General features: G+C 37.3%; 1 protein-coding gene across 2 annotated transcripts in view; it reads left to right on the top strand.

The window, feature by feature from the left end:
- mettl15 (methyltransferase 15, mitochondrial 12S rRNA N4-cytidine) overlaps positions 1-22510 on the top strand; it is a 92946-nt gene extending 70436 nt beyond the window's left edge. For both annotated transcript variants that reach the window (XM_081356983.1, XM_081356982.1), the window contains 3 exons: positions 3357-3548; positions 6627-6805; positions 20915-22510. In XM_081356983.1, the coding sequence (XP_081213109.1) occupies positions 3357-3548; positions 6627-6805; positions 20915-21381 (838 nt within the window). In that variant the 3' untranslated portion in view covers positions 21382-22510. The remainder of the gene's footprint in view (positions 1-3356; positions 3549-6626; positions 6806-20914) is intronic.
- Positions 22511-23111: the final 601 nt, after the last annotated feature.

Below are 23111 nucleotides of genomic sequence, written 5' to 3'. Positions count from 1 at the left end.
AGTGAGATCCCACCCTGTATGGGCGGGCTGAAAACATGCGGAACAACGCCATCTACTGGCTGTAGTCTTTAGCCTCTGTCCAGAAAATCCTCCGATGACGCAAAATGACGATTTTTGCGTCATCGGAGGATTTTTTCCAGACAAAAAATACATAAATCTCTTGTCTCAGGGGGATATGAGGGTGGAAAGCATGGTAATTCGAAAATACTACAGGTTTTCTACTAATACAAAGCTTAATGCTAAATCCTGAAGTAACCCTTTAATCTTTAAATGCTTTAATCACGGCCGGGAGAGTTTCCAGAGCAGTTCTCGGACAATCTCCCCCAAGAAGAAGAAGGCCGGAGGATCTCAGACAAATTTCAGAGAGAATCCCACCAGTAAACACGAATACAAAAGTTTTTATAGAATAGGAGTATGGCGAAAATGACATGATACATTACATAATTTCCCTACAATTTGATTGGTTCTTCATAGACAAGCCCTCTTGTTACTTCATAATCAAGGTTTCAAGTTTAGACATCTGTCTAGTTTCATTTCCCATATTTGTTATTTTAACAGTTTTCACCAAAGGGGAAACATACATCTAAAATTCCAAAGCTTATGAATGTTGTTCCTGCAAAAAACAAACAAATGTTAGTTACAATTCATTAAAAAATCCATCACACACTCAAGCATTTGCGGTAAGTCACTGAGTTGGTATTCAACAACTTGGCCCAATGTGAAGTTATAAAGAGGAATCAGAACAGATATTGTTATTCTAAACACCAGAAGCTGTTTTTCTATTTTGTAACTAATGATAAGAGTCAGATATGGAGAAAGTTCACCAAAGGTTTTGTTGTTTCTGGCTTCCAGCATTATAAATGAATGGCTTATGTTTATTTTTAACAATGCCTCTGATCAGGCCCCATGTTAGTCTGACCTTAACAGTTTTTGAGGCACATATCAGTGTCACAATGAATGCAGGCTTTGCAAACAATGTTACTGAAAGATGCAGCACCACAAATTATTAGAGATGCACCGATTGATCGGCTGGTGACCGGAATTGGCCGATTTTTATGTGATCGGCCATGACCGGCGACCGGCCGGTCAGTCTGACATATGCCGATTTTATGCTGGTCAAATGCACTCGGGCGCCGCATGATTAACCTTTTGAGCGGTACGGTCTCATATATGGGATTTTTATTTCTGTGCCCCTGAGAGTATCGTTACGGCGCCACACTTATTTGTTCAGTGACGTGCATCACTGCCAGATTCAAACTGTGCTTTCCCGCGTTGGCTGGCGCTGAGCCAGAGTCGGACGCGTTCAGCGTTGTCATATATCACAACTTAGCAGTGTTTTCAACCTCATAATGTTTATTTCAGATTTCAGATATTTAAATACACATAAGCACGAGTAAAACAATACATTTGGAGTTTGTAAAATACACACTGATGTCTGTGGAAGCAGCAATAACAATCTATTCAAATATAATTTGCCAACATGTGTCATTCATATCAGACAAACATAGTGGAAGTAACTATAAAGTTTACTCTATTCTTCTCAGTTCACCGAACACTTTCTTGCATTTAATCCTGACAGAGCAAGAAATTGCATCGAGAACAAAGAAAAGCGTTTTTAGAGAAACATTACATTTTTCTCAGAAAAAAAAAAAAAACTTCAAATTTATATTTTTTTTTGTTCTGAGAAAATACTTTCTCTCAAAACTTTTTTTTAGTCTCAAATATTATTATTTTTGCTATTGGTATGAAAACTTTTTCTCTCAAATATTTTTTTTTTCTTTCATAAAATGCTTTTTTGCTATCAGTGTGATAACTTTTTCTCTCAAACTTTTTTCTCTCTCTCAGATCATTTATTTTCTTGCATGTAATAAAGACACAATTCTCTCTCCATATAAATCCGACTGACAGGACAACATTGCGGCGCCCATCTCATGTTATAGATCAAGATTAGGCCTATTTATAAAGGTTTTAAACGGCTAAACACACTCACTTACACGTATTTGAGAATCGGAATATCAGATAGGCTAGTTGATGACACTGAAAATGTATTAACATATATAAGTTAATACATTTTCTCCAGTCTTTAGTGTCTGTCACATGATCCTTCAGAAATCATTCTAATATGTTGATTTGGTGCTCAACAAACATTTCTTATTATTAGCAATGTTGAAAACAGCTATGCTGCTTTATATAGAAATGTAAATATAAATATAAAATAAATGCTGAACTTATATTTGAAGGGTAGTGTATTTTTTTTTTCTTGAGGTCCAGTTATAAAGTTCGGTAAGCAAGTTTGCAAGTTTGTGAATATTTTGAATAAAAAGGAAAAGCGAAATAAAAGCGACACGTCATACAGTATAATTGTGGCTGTGGTGTATCCTTTTTACAGTCTATGGGGGTATCACGTGACGCGTCGCGGAAACATTAAAGGGAACGTTCGCCTTGAAAAAACTCACTCTGGGGGTGGGGGGTAGGGGTGTCAGTTAGAATATTTTAAACTTACACGTGAAAGGGTTAAAGAAAAGATCGAAAATAAATATTTGTGTGTGCTGTAAAGTGGTTAGAAAAAAATTAAATCAGAATCGGCTAAAATCGGTATCAGCAGGTCAAACTAAATGAAAAATCGGAATCGGCCTAGAAAATTGTAATCGGTGCATCTCTACAAATTATGTCAGATCTGACAGCAAACACAACCCATAAGCACTGTTACTCATTTCACATGAAGTGAACACTTCACACTGTAAGTCTTGAAGGTACTTAAGCAGAAATCAGAATGTTAAGCAGAGAGAGAGAGTGAAAAATGATCATGGAGAACTAAATTATGATTGTTCTTGTGTTGGAAACCTTGAGTAACTTTATAACTGGACCTCAAGAAAAAAAAAATACACTACCCTTCAAATATAAGTTCAGCATTTATTTTATATTTATATTTAAATTTCTATATAAAGCAGCATAGCTGTTTTCAACATTGCTAATAATAAGAAATGTTTGTTGAGCACCAAATCAACATATTAGAATGATTTCTGAAGGATCATGTGACAGACACTAAAGACTGGAGAAAATGTATTAACTTATATATGTTAATACATTTTCAGTGTCTGTCACATGATATATGTTAATATGTTATATATGTTAATACATCTTCAGTGTCTGTCACATGATCCTTCAGAAATCATTCTAATATGCTGATTTGGTGCTCAACAAACATTTCTTATTATATTATATATATATATATATATATATATATATATATATATATATATATATATATATATATATATATATATATATATGCACAAGAGCGTATGAAAAGCACAATTGTGACTCCTTGTCGTCTTCATCTTACTTTTGTTAAGGGGCCAGGTGAAGCCAATACTAGGAAGGTTCAGCGAGCTGAATAACCTGCTCCCAACTTTGGGATTGGGTCCAGGAGGTGTGGATGCTGCTCTTTTGGATGCTGGTTGCTCTTCCATGCAGATGGATTCAGCAGAGAGGGGCTTCTCCCTCAGCAAGGATGGACCGCTAGATATGAGGATGGACAGAGACAGGTTTGACTACTACTTTGGCTTACTTCTTTTTAGTATAAGCACTCATTGTCACTGTTGTTTCAAGAATCATTTATGCTATTAGTAATGCCTGATTAACTCTCGATATACACTGATGGTCAGAGTTATTATTCTTGACTCACATGCTTATTGATATCTACAGAGTCTCCATGCTTCTCTATTATAGCTATTCAAAACTGATTCTGAACAGGTGTAAGGCATAACCTAATTACAGCTTAATATAATGAAAAGATGACTAAGCACTGCAGAGCCTGGTGATTCAGAGACTGAGCTTTGTGGAACACATGGAATGTTAGCTTTAAGATTGTAGGTGAATGAACAGAACTAATTTAGGTAGCGAGAAGGACCCCCAAAGATCTGGTATTTCTTTGGACAGTGGTTTTCAATCCTGGAGCCTTTAAATGAAGCCAATTTAGGTGGCTAGCCAGATATGTTTCTGTTTAGTTTGGTGAAAATGGCTCCATGAAAGTGGCTTGTTGTTCATCACCATAGTAACTTACACTCAATGGCAAACCTGCTCCGAGGCAGGTTATGACCTGGGTAAAAGATCTCAAACCAAAATTTGATCAGCTATGAGCAAAGTGACACATTTCTCCCCCAGTTTCTCTAAAGATCACTAAAAGATTTTAAAGAAAAAAATCGTCTGGCTTTCAGTAATGATTATTTATAATTGTTCTGTGATTTATATACTATTTATATACTTATTATACCCTTAATCCAATACACGTGAGCAATTTTAGTTTAACAATTATTAAAGGGTTAGTTCACCCAAAAATAAAAATTTTGTCATTAATTACTCACCCTCGTCATTCCAAACTCGTAAGACTTTCGTTCATCTTCGGAACACAAAACTTTTTGATGAAATCTGAGAGATTTCTGTCCCTTCATTGACCGCTACGCAACTACCAATTTGACGCTTTAAAAAGTTCATAAAAAGATTGTAAACTAATGAACATATGAATTGAGTGGTTTAGTCCAAATTTTCTGAAGAGACTCGATCACTGATGAACAGATTCAATTTAGGCTTTTATAAACATTCATCAACTCACCAACGCAAGAATGAATGAGGTTCATTCTCGTGTGTTACGCAGAATAATTGCCAAGTCTATACAACTATATAGACTTGACAATTATTTTTAAACAAATAATACTCTTGTATTATAATCTGTAGTATGGCACTATTTAGGCTTGGGAACCACATGCCAACAGTTTGATCTGCTATCTTTAATAAAACCTTCCCTTTAATAAAAAAAGAGTTGTGTTTCATATCCCTGTCTCTGGAGTACCACCAACAGTATACACGTTTTTGGATGTCTTCCTTATCTGACACATGCAGTTCATGTCAAGGAGTCTCTTGATGGATGATTCAGCTGCAGGCGCCATCTTCTAGTCAGACGTGGGAATTCATCCAGCTTGCGACTCTCACACGGTGCATTATGGGTATTCTCTAGTCACTTAGCGTACATAGGTTGTACACTCGTTATTGCGGTGCATTGTTGGATTGAATGAGTGCACTCGAAATCGTCCACTATGGTTTTGGACACAACTACAAATTGCTGTCCCCTCAAATAGTGCCCTATTTAAGGATATTGGGGGCGATTTCAGACACAGCCCTAGAGTTGTTTTATCATCGACATCATCTATTACACCTCACATGCAAACCTGTTTCCCTCTGATTTGAAGAAGAGTGAGAAACCTTCCTCTCTTATTAGGAAGTTTTGTCAAAGTTTTTACTGTGATAATGAGGTGGAAATCCCACCCACTGTAACTGACTCTGAACTTTTTTTTCTGGGGGCGAGATGAAATGGTTGTAAAAAGAGAGACACCCAAAGGAAAAAGAGAAAGGGCAAGAAATAGAGCAGGTCGTTCCAGGTCCTGCCCATGGTATCTGAATACACTTTATTTACGTGAGAATTAAACTTTACGACAGCATGATGCTGTCAGACGAATCTAGCTGGCCTTCAAGAAGAACAGAGCATATCTTGCATTAATCAGCATGTCTCCCGGTTTGAGTTACTCATTCTGTGCTTTTAGTTGTGCCCACATGAATGACAAACTAAATAGGAGAGAAAACATTCAAGGATAATGTGAGATCCAGAACGACGTTGGTTCCAAAAGAAAGGTTATGATAAAAGGTTCATCATGCATCTCTCGGTGTGTTGCATGCCTTTTATGGATAAAGTTGACTCCAAGTGACTAATGACTGAAACTGCTTTTGCCCATGCTCACTTTCCAGTGTCAGTGAGAGTACACAAAAAAATATATATATATTTTGAAGTTGTAAATAAAACAGATTTATTTGAGTATGCTTTATAAGAAAATACTATTTTAGTATTTTTTTACTTCTAAATTTTCACATTTAAATTCATTGTGTTACTTGTCAGATCGATTTCTGGGTGGAAATGGATTGAAAGTAAATTTTACACAATTTTGTTTTTGTGTACCTGAGAGCTCAGTCTTTCTTTGTTTCCCTCACAATCAGTACAGAGACAAAGAGATGTGTCATTTAGAATCCAAAGTATCAACCCCAAATCTCAGGAAATAATTACATAAGTACAAATATGATGACTTGAACATCTGAGTCAAGATGTTTAGGGAATATATGAATTACTGTTAGTATATGAATCACAGTACAATGTGTATGTACAAGTGTGCTGAACAGCTGCCGACTGAAACTGACTAGATGAAATATTAAGTTTTATTCGTATTAGTAAACTGATATATGTCCCCTTATGTAGGTGTGTAACTATGTCTCATTTACCCTGGTTTCTTTGTTCTTCCCCGAGTGTGCACACATATTTTCCTAAAGAAAGCAAAAGCGAATGCATAATTCAGATCATGATTTGATATTTTTATATTTGTCGCTAACCGCTTCTCCCTCCTGTTCTCTCTCATGTACACACATGCTCTCTCTCTTTTTATAGATCTCAAGCCCACATCTCCCAGAGTGGGAAGGGTGGGAGGGGTTTTCACTGGTGTCTTAGAGCTGTCAGGCTTGGCTTCTGTCAGCCAGGAACTTGTGACGTCAAGCTGCTTAATTGGGCTCCTCTTTGTGCGTAGGTACCCCGACATGCCCTGCGCTGCTGACGTGGTCAACGCCTTAGATCAACAGGCGCTTGCGTCCGTATTGGCCGCGTATGGGGAGGAGCGGCACACCAGGAAAATTGCGGCGGCCATCGCACAGGCACGCAGCGTCTACCCCATCGGCCGGACCCTGCAACTGGCCAGCATCGTAGCAGGTACCCCCCCTCATTAATTCCCTACTCTAGATGGAGGCTTGGAGAGAGAGCGATATTAATGCAAACTCTCCCTATGGGACCTATTTGTCCTGGAAAAAGAGAAGGGGAGAAAAGATGGCATTTTCTAATCCGAAATCTCTGCCGTTCTCCTTCCCCCCCACTCAGCTGCCTGTTTCTCACTGTCTGAGTATCCATCAGCAACACATGCCTTGTGATTGACAAGGCTCTTATTAATAAAAAACGAAGCGATTTAGGGAGCAGTAGGGAAAACCTGCAGGTGAGGTTCAATGCGTTTTTAAGCCCCTTTCCTTAATTCGTATTTAGACTCGCACTCCCATCCTCTCCTCCCCCAGACTCCCCCCTTCTTGTACCCTTTGATTTGTTTCTCACACTCACTCCCTCCCTTTTCGTGCCCTTCACTGCACCCCACCAACACACTTCTCCAAACGCACGCGTCACACGCACCACATTGCGGCAGCTTGATGCTTTTTGATATTATATTTATCGTGTGCTTTTTTTTTGCCGGCGCTGTTTCCATAGCCCGACACTGGCGATGAGATAGATAGTCACTTCAGAAGATGACGGTAGCACGAGGCAAGCACATGCGTCATGCCGGGAGAACAGGTGTGACTAAGGGCAGTTGTTTGATCTTCTTTGAAGAGTAGAGCGAGTCAACAACAATGTTTATTCCAATCAATCTGGAAGCTTCTGACTCCCGAGGGTCCCTGGGGGTCAGCGGTGGGCTGCCGGCTTTACCGTTGCCAAGGGAAGCAATTGATGGACCAGGAGGTGGGCTGATATGTGTGCATTTGTATACGTGTGTATTTATCAGTGCTGATGATGGAGGAAAGGGAGGGGTATAGATACCATAACAATGGGCATCATGGGAGTTCTCCCTGTTATGAGCTCTGTTTCCTTACGTGAGCAACCGAAGCACCACAATCCCTCTTTGCCCTTGCTTTTGGAGGCGAGTTCCAGAATCTGCCTCCACCTTGGTTACGGTGTATCGTAATAGTCACCAGTCACAGTCCTTTTGATTAACACGTTTCCTTTCTTTAGCATCATTTATTTCTTTGCTTTTTACACTGTAACAAAAGAAACAAAATAAAACAAATAAAATACCATGTTAGCCTTTCTACTTCTCTTTACTTTAATTGTTATTTGTTGTTTCTTAGTAATTATTTGTGAAATTCACTAGCAATTTCTAAGTGAAAATTGTTTCAAAGTAAATCTACATTAGTTACTGGTTGGAAGGGTTTATTCCATGTTAAAATGGGGAATCCGCTCTATTTAGTGAAACACATTAGAGAAGAGACGAGGTCACGGCAGTGTAATATTCTCATCAGTATGAACCCAGCTGGCGTGACAGAAGATTATCCAGATTCCCTAAGGAAAGGGTCCCTCAATCCCAATGCTCAGATCAGCTTTCTACATATCAGACCACTTTGAATGATAATGAGCATCAGCACAAAACTGGCTTAGAGCCAGTAACTCACACCCTCACTGACCCCAGAAAGCCACACCAACCCCTTTCATACACCTTAAAGCCATCTATCCAGCTTTACCATAAAACATTCAGACTCATTTGTAGCAGCTCACAGGTTTTGACAGCATGGTTAAACGGTTGTCTAAGCTGCTGGTCATGCTTTAATATCACTGTAAGAGACACTAATCAGCCCACTATTGATCACTTGTTGAGAAGCAGACTTGTTGGAGCACTGATGAAAATTGATCTTTTGTTTTCTCACGATTTTTCTGAGGCCTACATCACAGTTTTGGAATTAAGGCAGCCCTTAATGTTTATATTTGTGTTAGCTGGAGTTCGCTCTCCATGATGCTACTTTTGTAAAAAAGGATATTTTTTTTCTCTTTGCTTATTCATTGATTTGTTTACTGGCTATTTTACACAAAATCTAAGGGAATAGTTCACCCTAAAATTAAATATATGTAATAATTTACTCAAACTCATGTGATTCCAAATCTGAAGGACTTTCTGTTTTCTGTGGAACACACACACACACACACAAAAAATGCATTTTGTAAAATGTCTCAGTGTTTAGACCTCAAAATTAGACCCCACTGACATTCTTTGCATGGACAAAAGAAAAAAAAAGATTGCACTAAATATTTTCATTTGTGTTAACTTTGAAATGACATAAGGGGGAGTAAATGATCACAGAATTTTCATATTTGGCTGAACAAACCCTGTAGTATATTTTGAGGACTGCTACCTCCTTTGCATTCAGAATGTGGATAATGCTTCCTGGTGTAGCTTAGCATTTAGCTATTCAATTAGTATTTAGTGGAATCTTTTTATTCAAAGCAGTCAATTGTTGTCTTTGATTAACTTGAGATTTAGTGTCTCGTTCAATTTCAGACATATTTCTGGCATTGAGACTGCAAGATGAAAATACAAGGAACAATATCACGACGCCCCTCGATTTGTCGCAAGAAACTGTAAACAACAAAAACAATTGGCTGCACTGTTTGCCACAAATAAGTAATGGAAGATAACTAACTAGTTTCTGTCATAGGGACAAATACACTTCGGTTCAAAAATCTGAGAACACATTGAAGATCTGGGATTCAAAAAGTAATTTGAACCTGGATATAAACGCCATGTTTTAGGATTGTGACACTGACCATGTGTTCTTCCATAGAACCACAATTATGAAATTTGTGTTATTTTTTTCAATTCAACTTTTCACTCAAATTGTTACACTGATATTTAGTTAATAAATTTAATTAATAAATTTAGTTAAATAATAAATCCACTTGACTTTTGGACCTGGTATACTTAAGGTATGTCTTGAATGGCCCATTATGAGTAATTTGTCTATATGTTGTGTGCAATAAGTAGAAACATATGTGTACGTATGGAGAACATGACATTTTGAAGAAATATGCTTAGTTTCATGAATTTCTGATGCTCAGAGGGCTCACAGTAAATTCTAAACTATCAACTGATGAAGATGACAACTATCAAAGATGAAGGCTGTAATACTACTTTTGTCCACGAGGGCCGACAGGATAAGACATTTTTTTAAATCTAATCTTTCTGTCAGTTTATAGGATTGACTGATAAATAAATGCTTAAAACCATTTTTTATTACGATGCACTGGTAATATAGCTTTACATAAGTTTACAAAGAAATATGTGAAATGTATATAGACCATTAAAAGATAATTTCACAATATATCCCAATAACATTGAAAACATATTTGTGTGTGTGTGTGTGTGTGTGTGTGTGTGTGGTGTGTGTGTGTGTGTGTGTGTGTGTGTGTGTGTGTGTGTGTGTGTGTGTGTGTGTGTGTGTGTGTGTGTGTGTGTGTGTGTGTGTGTGTGTTTGTGTGTGTACTGTTGGAAACAAACATTTTGAAAATGAAAGTGAGCCCATTAGTGGTCATCTTCTGCCATCTGCTGGTTATAATCGTAATATTTTCATTTTATTCACTAATATAGTTCTTTTCACATGTTTTGCTTTTGCATTCATATTTAGACATTATAATATCACTATTATAATGCAATCACATTTTGTCAGAGTTTATCACTTCATTTGTACAAACGATTGTGCCACATTATGATTACTGTGAAACCTGAAAATGGTGTTATACAGAGGAAATTTGCAGTAAACATTTTGTTACCCATCATTTATTTCAAATATCTGTATCTACAACAAAAAGTGTGTGCATATGTGTATCAAGTATAATTATTTAAGCCCTTCTTTTCTCCGTGTTTTTTAGCATATTCTTTTTCATGCATATTTTATGGTGTCAGCCCTACATATCAACATAAACCCTAGCTGTCATAAAGGTCTTAAAACGCTCGAACCCCGTTAATTTCTGCTTGCAGCTGTATGTAATAATTGTGATCTTCTTCTTAAAAAATTTCCAATAACAGTCATTTTTCTGGAGAGAAACAAAATCAAACCATTGTCTCTAGAGAGTTCCCTAGCAGCCAATAGCAGTGCTGCCCTTTCAGCCTTAAATAACATTCATGAGGTTCTGTGTCACTATGCAGCCTGTTGCTTATATAGAGGGGGATTTACTAGGTAATAAGGAAGCATTACTCTTTGAAAGTTTTGTGCATAACAGCTACTGCCAGCCTCACCCAGGAACAAGGCACTTGTAATGGCCCTTCCTGAGCTGTCAAAAAAGCAGTGTAAATTGGCACTACAGAAAAATATAAGACCCTTCATCTCTGTTCTTACTGGAAACATGATGTGATCAGCATAGATTAGGAAATGTTGTGCAAATTTTAGTTAACTCTTCGGGGTAAGCAAGAAGATGGAAGGCTTTAATTTCAGTTATGTCTCTCTCTTTCACTTATTGCTCTTTTCTTTCCCAGAGGTGAACAAGGAGAAATATGTTAGTGTCCGTGAGACACATTTGCTGGAAATGAGTCATCGGTGTGTTGTCATAGCATATGCAGGATTTAGTCTTTTCAACAAACATATTCACCCTTTAGCCATATCTGTGTGCCATGAAAAATGAGGAATAAACCATTTACTGAGTCACAACTCCATCTCGCCATTTTCAGACATTTTCGGGCTCATAGAAAATCAGCCGAGTGCTTGGGTGTACAACCTAACATTTAAATGCTAAGTGTGTCTTGGCTAGATCCATGTGTTCACATGACCTATGTTATTTTTCTGTTCCTTTTCTCAAGCGAGAAGCGGTGGATGAGTCAAATGTGAGGCACGTTTTAATCAATTCATCTTTAGGAGTTTGATGACATTTGGACATACTTTTTTAACAGGATCAGGCCTACACATCATGGTAGTTCACTCGCTCTAAATCTCTGTTGTACTGAAACAAGACTTACAGATCTGCAGGGGTGAAGCATTAAGGACTTTGTTGTGAATGAATAAGAGCGTAATCATTTAGTGTAACGCTAGGTAAAGGATGAAAGAAAAAACGGATGCTGCGTTAAATATTTTTAACGCATTTGTTACGTCCCTAAAATGGCTAAGTGCATGAGGGAACACAACATACAATAATATAAATAATTCCCGGATTAGTTTACCCGGTTAACGTGTTTAAGGTGCTGGTGCAAAAGGACACAAGGACAAAAATAGGGTTTGAATCATAAAAATGCATATATTTATTTATAGCACCAACGTGCACAAAAGAGAAAGACAAATACCGTACCCAGGGAGTAGGAGCCTGAGCGGGGCCAATTAAAGAAATAAACAAAACAAAACCCACAGTCTAACTACATTCCCATTCCCACTAAACTACTACAACAAGAAAAGAAAAGAAAAGAAAGTCGACGGCGCTTAGCACGCCCTACCTAATCTACACTACGTGAAAACAAAAACATACAATAGTAGCACCTGCTCCTTACCTGATGTATTAACACGGATTTCCCTAGGTGTTGTATGAATGGAAGTCACGTGACATACTTTCCTACTCACTACTCCCTGGCCGGTTATAAAGTAATATTAAAAAAAAAAGAAACGTAAGGACTCAAGTCCAACGTAAACCAAAAATAACCAACATTGAGAGAAAACAAACAGTAACTCACAATATAAACAGCAGATAACAAAACAAAAAAAACAAGGCACGCCACCGCGTGAACCAAAACGAAAACCAAACAAAGCTCCTTCTCTCTCTCCCGCTTCCGGTCTACGTCAGTCTCTTATAGTAAGGAGTGGACGCCCATTCAGGTGTACATCGTAGGCCTAATGATGATGGACAGCCAGCAGCACCGCCCTGAGAGATGACAGCGGAGAAAGTGACAGCAAAAACAACAACACAAACACATATCCTCGGAGCACGTAACAGCATTAAACTGAAAAAAATATTCGCAGAGTGCTCTACTCTTACATTGTCAATACAAGATCTTGACCAAAAATGTATGCACCTCTTGATCGAAATAAATGTTGTGATTTTATTTCCATTAAGAGGAACATACATTTTTGGTCAAGATCTTGTATAGACAATCCAGAGTCGAGCACTCTGTGAAGTCTACTCCAGAACATCACAAATACTTTTACTGACTATGTTTACATGGACAGCAGTAATCTAATTATTGACCTTATTCTGAATAAGACAATATTCTGATTAAGGTGTTTACATGAGTTTCTTTTAGAATATTCCTTTCATGTTCCCGTTTTACATGTTATAGAACATAGATTGAAACATACATCATAAACATACATTGATTGGCACGTCATTACGTCACCATGCCACGCCGTCCAACGTTCCCTCCATATCAACACACAGTTCATCTTCGTTATGGTATCATATATGAAACCATGTTTCATTTTTAATTTTACGAAAGCTTCAAGTGTAGTTAATTATTTGTCATGCTATACGTGCAAATGGACGAGGGCGGATACAAATTCTGAAGCCATCTTGTTTGCCATCAAATGGTTGACCACGGGCATGTGTGTGTCCTGTCGCAAAATGCGGCGAAAACTCCCACACGACTTTAATAATGTAATGTTTAATAAGGTGTGTACATGTCTATAATGCACTTCGATAATGCGACAAAAATAAGAATACTCCACAAGTCTTAATTCGATTTTTGTTTACTTCGAGTATGACTTTAGCCAGATTAAGGTAATCAGAAATCCCTGTTTACATGGTAGTTTCTTAATCAGAGTATTGTCTTAATTGGCTTAATATCGGAATATTGTTGTCTATGTAAATATACTGATTGTTATCCTGGAATATGGCATGATGTGTCTTCCTACATGGTTGTTTAAGAAATGAAAAGCTACACAATCCATCAATTAGGGTTAGAATAACTGTTGCCAAACATATAACATGCTAGAAGCATAATAATCACTGCAATAATGATCCAATCATAGACTCTTAAGTATTTGCCTATTTAAATCCAAACCGCAACTTTTTTGGGGGCCGGGCAGTGTGTAGGCCTACACATTATATACCGTACATACAAGTTAAATTAAAATGTTTTCTGCTTATGACTGGAAAATCAGAACAATGCTCTAAATGCCGTCTTTTAAGCATTTGCCTTTGTTTTTATTCTTTGTTCTATCAGTCAAATTATGTTTGGAATAACACAGCCTTGAATTTCAGAATGATAGTTCTGCCCCTTGTTCATTCCTTAAAGCAACTCAAGCTAGTGATTAATAGAGAGGAATTACAAAAGGAAATCCGTAATTCAATTCACACTCAGACAAAGAATAAGCCCTCTATTCAAGCTGAAATGTGCTTGTGCAGAGCCTCATTCAAGAGAGATATTTTTTCCCCTTCCTTCATTACAGAAGGATGTCATGCAGTAATCAGTTTGATCCAAATAAAGACATGCTGCCAATTATCAGAACCATGAGCAGCTGGGTGTTACCCTCTAAACCCTGCAATCTCATAAAAGACTGACAACCAATTACATTTCCATTTAAACGAAGTGTCATTTTCACTACATTTGACTTGACTTTCTAATAGCCAGTGTTTAGTATAATATAAATATGAACTATTAAGGGAATTATTAAAATGTTTCCATGGTTAAGATTTGTTTAAATTATTTGATGTTTTATAGTTATCTTTAAATGAAGTTTAATAGTGAGGGGGGAGGGGGATTGGTGTGGCCTTTACCTGTTTACAATGTACAGCCCATTAGGCTTCTGTGTAAACATTGTTTTAAATAAAGTAAGTACATTTTAAATGTAGAGGCAATTAGGCAGAGGCTCTTCTCATTGTCACACCCATCAGGATTCATGGCCAATTATGTAGAATCAATAGCGATTGCTGCTTGGAATGTGAGGAGAGCACCCATTGAGATAACAGGAACAGACTGATTGGTGTAATTATTCACTTTGTATCTGTTAGGCTATTGAGATTTGATTATGTTTTGTTTTTTTACATTGCTGCAATACACATTTTATTTTATGATTAATGTTTACTGCCTACTAAACCTGATCTTTATTTTACTTGTTTTTGTTTTTTTAGCTGCCTGTTTCCAGGCCTGTCTTTCTGTCTATACATCTATTTATTCTCTGCTCATTTTTTATTTCTTTTCATTTTCCTCTTCCTCACTCGCTCCCTTATGACTGGATTTTAAAATTAAGGAGGGGGGAGGCATGTGGTCTTATTGATTGGCCAGTGTCTCGCTCCTCCAAGCCCAGAAGCGCAAGACTTGAGAGATGCAACACCTCTCTTTTTCTTTGGTTGCGTCTCTCCATCTCTTCCACTCATTCGTCAGCGCGAAGCTATATGGTACAAACATAAGTGGGTACATTTTACCTGAAATAATTGTATAAATGGTTAACTTTTTTTTTTAACAAAATGTTTCATATTGAAGTCTCAAGGGCAAGGTGAAAAAAACTGCTGTGTGTAACAGTCTTTTTCTTCTGCATAATTTCAGATTTTTCTATGTATTTTTTATATATACCTTTTCTCTCTTTTTTTTTTTTTGCATACAGATGCCCTTTAAAGGGATAGTTCAAGTTCATCCCAAAATTCTGTAAACAATTTCTTTGTTGCAAACCTGTATTTGTATGCCTGTTTGTTCAAAAGTTTCATTTTTGAAAGTGCAATTTTCAAAATATCTTGATGTTCAACTGAAAAAGGCGAAATGAATGTGAATAAATGATGACAGAAATTAAATTTTTTTGGTAAACTACTAAAAAAATATTAGGGAAATATGTTTATCTGAAGCCATGAAGGGTGAGGTTGAATCTGCCATTTCTGTCTGCAACTTAAAGCTCTGAATGTTGTCAGTTCAGGGAACAACGTCACCTCCCTTGCTCAGACTGAGCAAATTTATCTTAGCACAATATACAGCATGGATCTCTCCATGAGCTTTGGGAGCTTTGTAGAACAGCCTGTTTATTTTCAAAACCACTGTCATCACACATACTGATCTGGAATAAGCCCCTGTGTGTCCCCAGCTGTGTTCATCTTTCAGTTTGTTTGTCTCTTTGTTTATATGTTCTTAAAGTGTACAGCAAAGTTGACAACTTAAAAAAGTGAGGAAACCCGTCGCCTTAGAATGATTAATAATCCATGCTTAATTGATAAAATTAACTTGACAATTCCACATAGCTTAATTTGTTCAATTACGCATGAAGTTTATTTACTTAATAATTTTGAGGCAACCGGTTTCCTCAATTTAAAGGGTACCTATTATGCCCCTTTTCACAAGATGTAAAATACGTCTCTGATGTCCCCAGAGTGTGTATGTTAAGTTTTAGCTCAATACCCAACAGATCATTTTTTACAGCATGTTTCAATTGGCCTTTTTTTGGGCTCAGAAAAACGCGCCGTTTTAGTGCGTATCCCTTTAAATGCAAATTAACAGCTGCTACCAGCCCAGGGGGCGGAGCCTCACAAGCTCGCACTAAGAGCCAGGACAATCTCATCTGATAATATCAAAACATAAACTCTCGGTAGTGGTGTTCATTTCGACTCGGAGACTCGGACAATAATGCCCACAGAGCTAGAGAGTATATGCTGTATGCAGATAGAACAGGAATAGTTTAATTACGGTTATTTGTCATCTGCTTTTATCCACTATCAATACAAGCCTGCTGTAGCAGACCCCGTCCGAATGATGACCAAAATATACTGATGAGTTCAATTAAGTTTATTGTAGGCATGTGCCGGTATCAAATTTTCATGCTGCGATTAATTGATTGAGCTTTTATCACGGTATACGGTATTATCACGATATTTTAATTGCTCAAGAGAAACGGATGGATTGGGAGGGGATGTAGAAAAAAACCCAACTTGCATCACAATAGGTGTAATTATGATTGTCAAAACATTTGGTAACTAAGGATTTTACACAATTTTCACGATTTCAATTCAATTCTTGGGATTTGATTTCAATCTTGATTCAATATTGACTCTTTGGATAAATATTAGGTAGGCTACAGTAGATAGGCTAAGCCTACATGTTAATTTTTCTCAAGAAAAAATATATCTCACATAATGCTGTAAACATACAGAGAGCCCTGTCAGCTGGTATTATTAAAGGTTAAAAATTAACAAATTAAATTAAATATAATTTGGTTTTCATTATAATAACAATTATGATACAAGTAAAAATATAATACAAATCACATTTACAAGCGCCAAAACGGTATTTATTGTTTGAATTTCGTAATAAAATGGACAGAACCTGATAGCTGAGAATTTTTTTCATATCAAAAGTAACCTGCTCTGTCTAGTCTGTCGGGTCGGGTGTCAGTGTCCTCTTTGCTCCGTGATTTTTCTCTGCGTGAGAAAATGGATGTGTGGCGCGAGAGCGTGTGAAAAGTGTAAATTGCTTGAGTCTCACGCTGAATGCGTAGAGTTGGCAGCCCTGCTTTTAGAAGGGGGATAAATCCTTTATTTTACTGTCTATGGATAAATCGTCGGCAGCGTTCCTCCTTCCGCCATGCTTCTTCTCCTTGTGTGGATTGTTTACATTAGACTAGAGTGCGCACGTGTTTCGCGCAGCATACACGCAGTGTTTGTTTAAGCGGTTGATGGAAAATAAGCTTGCGTTCTATAAAAATAAATTCTGATCTATTATTTTTCACGGTATTTTGAAGTGCCCGCGATAACAATATCGTGCATTTTCACCGAATACCGGCACATGTCTAGTTTATTGTACCTCACACAAAAGATGAAGCCTTAGTTTTACTCCAGAAAATCACTGTAAGAGCCGAATAAACACAGTATATAAGTGCGCATTAAAGTCTTATCCATAAACTCTCTCTCTCTCCCTTTCATTATCATGGAACATACACAGCGAAATACACAAAACACTCGTTAGAACTAACAGTAAACAAATATATACACACCTTTTCAGTGCGTGCCTAATCAACTGGTAAACTGTATATCCACAACTGGATGAGCTGTCAGAAAGTGCGCGCTCTCACTTTCATTTTTGCCGTGATCAGTAATGTTAGTCCTGTCGCTCCGGAGACAGCTGGATCACGAACAGTACAGATCCATCCTCGAGTAACAACGAGAGTAAATGAAGACTGCTAAGTTCATTCTTACATCCAACAACAAAACACTTCATTCGCTTAGGAGACATTCTTGTCTACAGTTGCTCCAGCATGGAAACAATGGCGGACTCTTGTGTCCAGCTCACTCAGGGCGGGTCTATGCTCAAACTGTCAATCAACAGTCGTGGGAGGGGCCTGTGCAAAGTGACGTCACATTGCCCCGAATCTGAGAATAGCTCATTCTGAGACAGTGCTTATGATTTATGGGGATTTAAAAAAAAGCATTTGGTGGATTTTTATCATTATAGGGTGGTTGTGTACACACACTGCCAACACACATTTATGTTAAAACACCATGTAAAAGTGAATTTTGCATAATAGGTGCCCTTTAAGTCAATTATCACTTTATACAGCTAATCAAGTTAACCCTTTTCACAGACTGTGCGTTTCAACATAAAAAATCTAAATTTACTTGTGACGATGAGATGCAGTTATGATATCGTCACCTGATCCATGTAATAGAAATACATGAGCGCAAGGTACAATTTTTTTGTTATAGTTATTTCTACACCCGGACAATAATGCAGTGTATATTTCAAGAGGTTTAATTGTTTTTGTCATTCGTTATATTGTTTTGGTAAGAGTACATTAACAGATGAATGAAGGCGTTTGTTGTGTATGTTCGGTGTGCACATATCAACGGATATCATAACATGCTTCATTTACCAATTCAGTTTTCAGTTTTCATGAAATAAAGACATTACACATTTGTTTGTTTTTTTTACTATACCTTTTATACCTCCTTTGTCAGCTGCCATGGTTCTGACGCTAGCGTTTACTTCCGGGTTAGATCACGGATTTCCCAAAAGGGGTGGGCACTTCCAGGGTCGTGTATTTAAATATCTGGAAATTACCAAGTGTTTTTGTATTTTGTACCAAATGTATTGTTTAAGAAAACATTTCTATCGATTATTTAATAATTGTGTATTCAGTATCAGTTATCTGTATCTGTATATTTTCTGTTACCATAAATGTCTAGTTCTGCCTTAAGAGTTTTTTCTCATGCTATCTGGATACAGAGTTGGTTTAGTCCAGTTACAATTCAGGACATTTTTTAATATAACTCCGATTGTATTCGTCTGAAAGAAGAATGTCATATACACCTAAGATGGCTTGAGGGTGAGTAAATCATGGGGTAATTTTAATTTTTGGGTGAACTAACCCTTTAAGCCAGACCTCAGCCTTTGGGGGAGAAGGGGGTCAGTGAGTTAAGCTGTGGTTGCTTTTGTGCTTTTTAAATCAAATTTACTTTGTTCTTTGTTTGAAAAAGTGTGCGCTGAGTAAAACATAAAAAAAAAAAAATAAAAAAATCAATAATTTGTTTTTTTTATTCATATTCACAGACTTGAAATTTGTACCCCAATTTTTGATATTTGATTAATAAAATTCACTCTCTTTGGATTATCCTGGTTTACGCCTATGCCTTCCTATCACCTCCCTTGGTCCCTAATGGCATACGTTACGACACTAGTAAAGTTTTATATATTTTAATTTTTTTTTTTTTTTTAAAGAATAGCCTACACATTTATAACTCTCTGGGCCCTATTTTAACGATCTGAAACGCAAGTGTCAAAGCGCAAAGCGCAAGTAACTTTGTGGGCGGGTCTCGGCGCTGTTGCTATTTTCCCGGCGGGATAAATGACTCTTGCGCCCGGCGCAAATCTAAAAGGGGTTGGTCTAAAGTAGCTTCATTATTCATAGGTGTGGTTTGGGCGTAACGTGAAATAAACCAATCAGAGCATCATCTCACATTCCCTTTAAGAGCAGACGCGCTTTTTCCTTGGCGTATTGCTATTATAACGGCGGTTTTGCCAGGAGCGGTTCACAGCCGAGGAGAGCAACGCTCTCGTCACGGCCGTAAAAGAGAGATAAGTGACACTGGGGATGGAGAAACACACCCAAATTAGCTTCGGTTAAACAGGTATATAATAATGTGGGTAAATGTGTAAGCTAGATGTATGCTTTTATAATAAATTGTCTATCTATCTATCTATCTATCTATCTATCTATCTATCTATCTATCTATCTATCTATCTATCTATCTATCTATCTATCTATCTATCTATCTATCTATCTATCTATCTATCTATCTATCTATCTATCTATCTATCTATCTATCTATCTATCTATCTATCTATCTATCTATCTATCTATCTATCTATCTATCTATCTATCTATCGTTTGTAATAACGTGCCACTGACTTTAGACTAGGTTTTTTCTGGCCAGTGGCGCAATTGTTTTATGGAACAGTAAAATAGCACCAGGGATTGTTTGCGCCGGAACACGCCTCCTTTTTTGCGCTGAACCGCCCAGGGAGCGCAAGTTCATTCCCTAGTTTAGCGACGTGCTTCTGTGGAGGGAAAAGCGCGCTTTGCGCGGGTGCAAAATAGGAATGAAACATGCGTCGGTGTACAAAGTCAATTGCGCTGGGTGCAAGATAGGGCCCTCTATGTTATACTACCTTGTCAGTAAATGACAAAAAAAAAAAAAAAACGAATTAACTCTGGTGCGAGGGTGTTTCTAATACAACGGCTGAGGGAGTGGCGACAAATTTTATATATTTCTCTATTCTGACCAGCGTAATCAACCTCTTTATATTTTCTCCCTCTTTTGGAAAGTCATGGAAACTCTGTCACAGAGTTTTCTTTGCTAGTGGAGCGAAATACAAAAAGGTTATTTGCTGTCGCACCGGACTATGATGAATTCTGCTTCTGAGAACCCCGGTAATGTGAAAAGAGTCCATTACTAGAAAGTTACAGGCAGTTGAGTTTGATCAAGGTTGGACCAAAGTGAAGAACATCTGATCTAACTGATAATTAATAAAATGAGTTTGGGGTTGATGAAGGGGTACTTGAGCATTTTTGATGTGGCCAGGAGATATGTAAGACAAAAAGGTGTAGAAACACTGCTCTGACAGATATTTGAACTAAATAGACAACAAATTGGAAAATGTATGTGAATCAATATCCTTTAGTTGGAGCAATACCTGAGAAAAATAAAACAAAAGACTAATGCAAGTAAACGATACAATTTTTGGATTCTTTAAAGGAGCATTGCAAGACACTCTGTTAACTAAATAACTATAACTTACTAAATAACTAACTTAACTAACTTAACCAACTGCCTCTCTTATTTTAGGAGCATTTCCAGCCAGTGCGATGTACGCCCGGCGTGACCGCCTGCAGCGGCCTTCACACGTTGCCACCAAAACCTTCCAGGCCTTACGGATATTTGTAAACAACGAGCTCAATGAGTTGCATGCCGGCCTGCATGTGGCGCAAACTCTGCTCCGTCCCAAGGGGCGACTCTGTGTTCTCACCTTCCATTCCTTGGAGGACCGGCTGACCAAGCGTTTTCTTCGTGGAGAGGACCTGGCTGCCCCACCACGCCGCAGCATTCGCCAGCGAGCCAAAGCCCAGCATGGACTGGAGAGAGAGGAGTACGAGGAAGAGGAGGAGGAGGAGGAAGAGAATGAAGAAGGGGAGAGGGGGCGAGAGAGCGCACATTGGGTCAGTCTGAAGAAAGTGATAAAGCCATGTGAGGAAGAGGTGCAGGAGAACCCAAGAGCTCGATCAGCTAAACTCAGAACAGCAGTAAGACGATAGACAGTGGTGAAAATCCAACCAGAGTAACTGAAACTGACAATTTTTACTAGATTGCTAATTTAACTTTTTTCATGTGTAGTTTCAGTACAAAATAAAAACCAGAACTCCAGAAATTGTTTTTGTAACTTGTTGTTGAAAATGTTGGTGGCGCTGCCATGAATTCTGGACAGCATATCTGGCTGAGGTTAGTGAAAAAAAACCTATACCAATGTGTATTTATGTACATTTATTTCATACTAAGTATACTACAAATCCATTAACATATTTACTGACATATCGCTTGAGTCTTACTGATGTAAATATTATAGTTAGTTATGTTTATTTGGAGTACTTCTTTATTGCACAATGCACATTTCTTAATATTAAGCCTAAAATGTGTTTTTATATCACTATTAGTAAGGATAATATGATCTCTGTCTAATATCATTCTTTAAATGCAAGATATTTGAAGTTTACCTGCAATAGTTCCACTTAAGCACAATCAAATATACTTAAGTATATCTTTAGGTGGACCTCAGCACTATTTACGGATAACTAAAGTACATCAAGTACAAAATTAGTTGTTCCAATTTAGCAGACTTATATCAATTAAGTATATCAATTTAGTATAACAAAAGTACAATTGTAGGGTATTTGTAATAAATGTATTTCAAATACATTTTGGTACATTTATTTTTTCACTAAGGTAGGTATGTTATATTTTGTAATTTGATTTTGAATGTTTTATTATATTTTGTTTACAGTTTAGTTTTCATTTTCACTCTATCATTGTTAGTTGTTGTTTAGATGCATTTAGTTATTTTAGTTTTACTGGTTTAGAGCTGCCAAAGTTAATGTGCTAACTGGCATCATTTAAAATTATTTAAAGGGATAATTCACCCCAAAGTGAAAATTGTGTCATTTTCTCACCCTCAAGTTATTCCTTCTTTTGTGTTTAACAGAAGAAACAAACTCATACAGGTTTAGAACAACTTGGGGGTGTTAAATTATGACAATATTAAAATTTTTGGGTGAACTGTCTAGTGTTATTGCTATCTAACGATATTTTAATGTTTAATGCAGATGGGTTGTAAAGTTTCAAGTTTTATAACATACCATGTACCAAACAATAAAACCAAAATTAAAGTCAGCACTAAATGAAAATTCTCATCTATCTTCTAAATGCATGTTGTTCATTGTAAACAATTTATTCATGCACATTTAATTTTTTCTTTTTTTTGGACCCCGAAAAACTGATATGTCAGACTTCTCTCTGGTGACATATGCTGGACTTCTCCTCTTAAATCAAACCCCTTTCTTACAATTATAACTTGTCATGTATAGTTTTCGTTAAAGCTAACTGTATGGAGGCACTCAAGGTTGCATCCATCTTATACCTGCTGAGCCGCTGCTTCCCATTGCACCAATAAATAATAGACCTTACAACATAACTGGCTCTGTTCAGCTCATAGACAGATTCAGGATCACTTCACACATGGATTCAACCTAGCTCTCACCTTTTCCTGACTCATTTCTGCTGCATTCATGACTATAGTGCTGAAGTCTGGCAGCCCATTAACAGCTAGAATAAGAAAATTATCAGCCACATAACACACACTTCCTCCAGAACAAACTCCACCATGAAAGGAGAATTTTAATGTGTAAAACAGAGAAACATTTTTCAAATGTAATGTACGTAAAAAGTTTGCCACAGTCGATGCGTTTGCTTCGGTACAGCATGTGAAAGTGTT

This window comes from Scardinius erythrophthalmus (genome assembly GCF_964197995.2).
Source record: "Scardinius erythrophthalmus genome assembly, chromosome: 2".
NCBI lineage: Eukaryota > Metazoa > Chordata > Actinopteri > Cypriniformes > Leuciscidae > Scardinius > Scardinius erythrophthalmus.
Note: the sequence above shows the minus strand (reverse complement) of the source record. Positions and strands in the feature narration are given on the sequence as shown.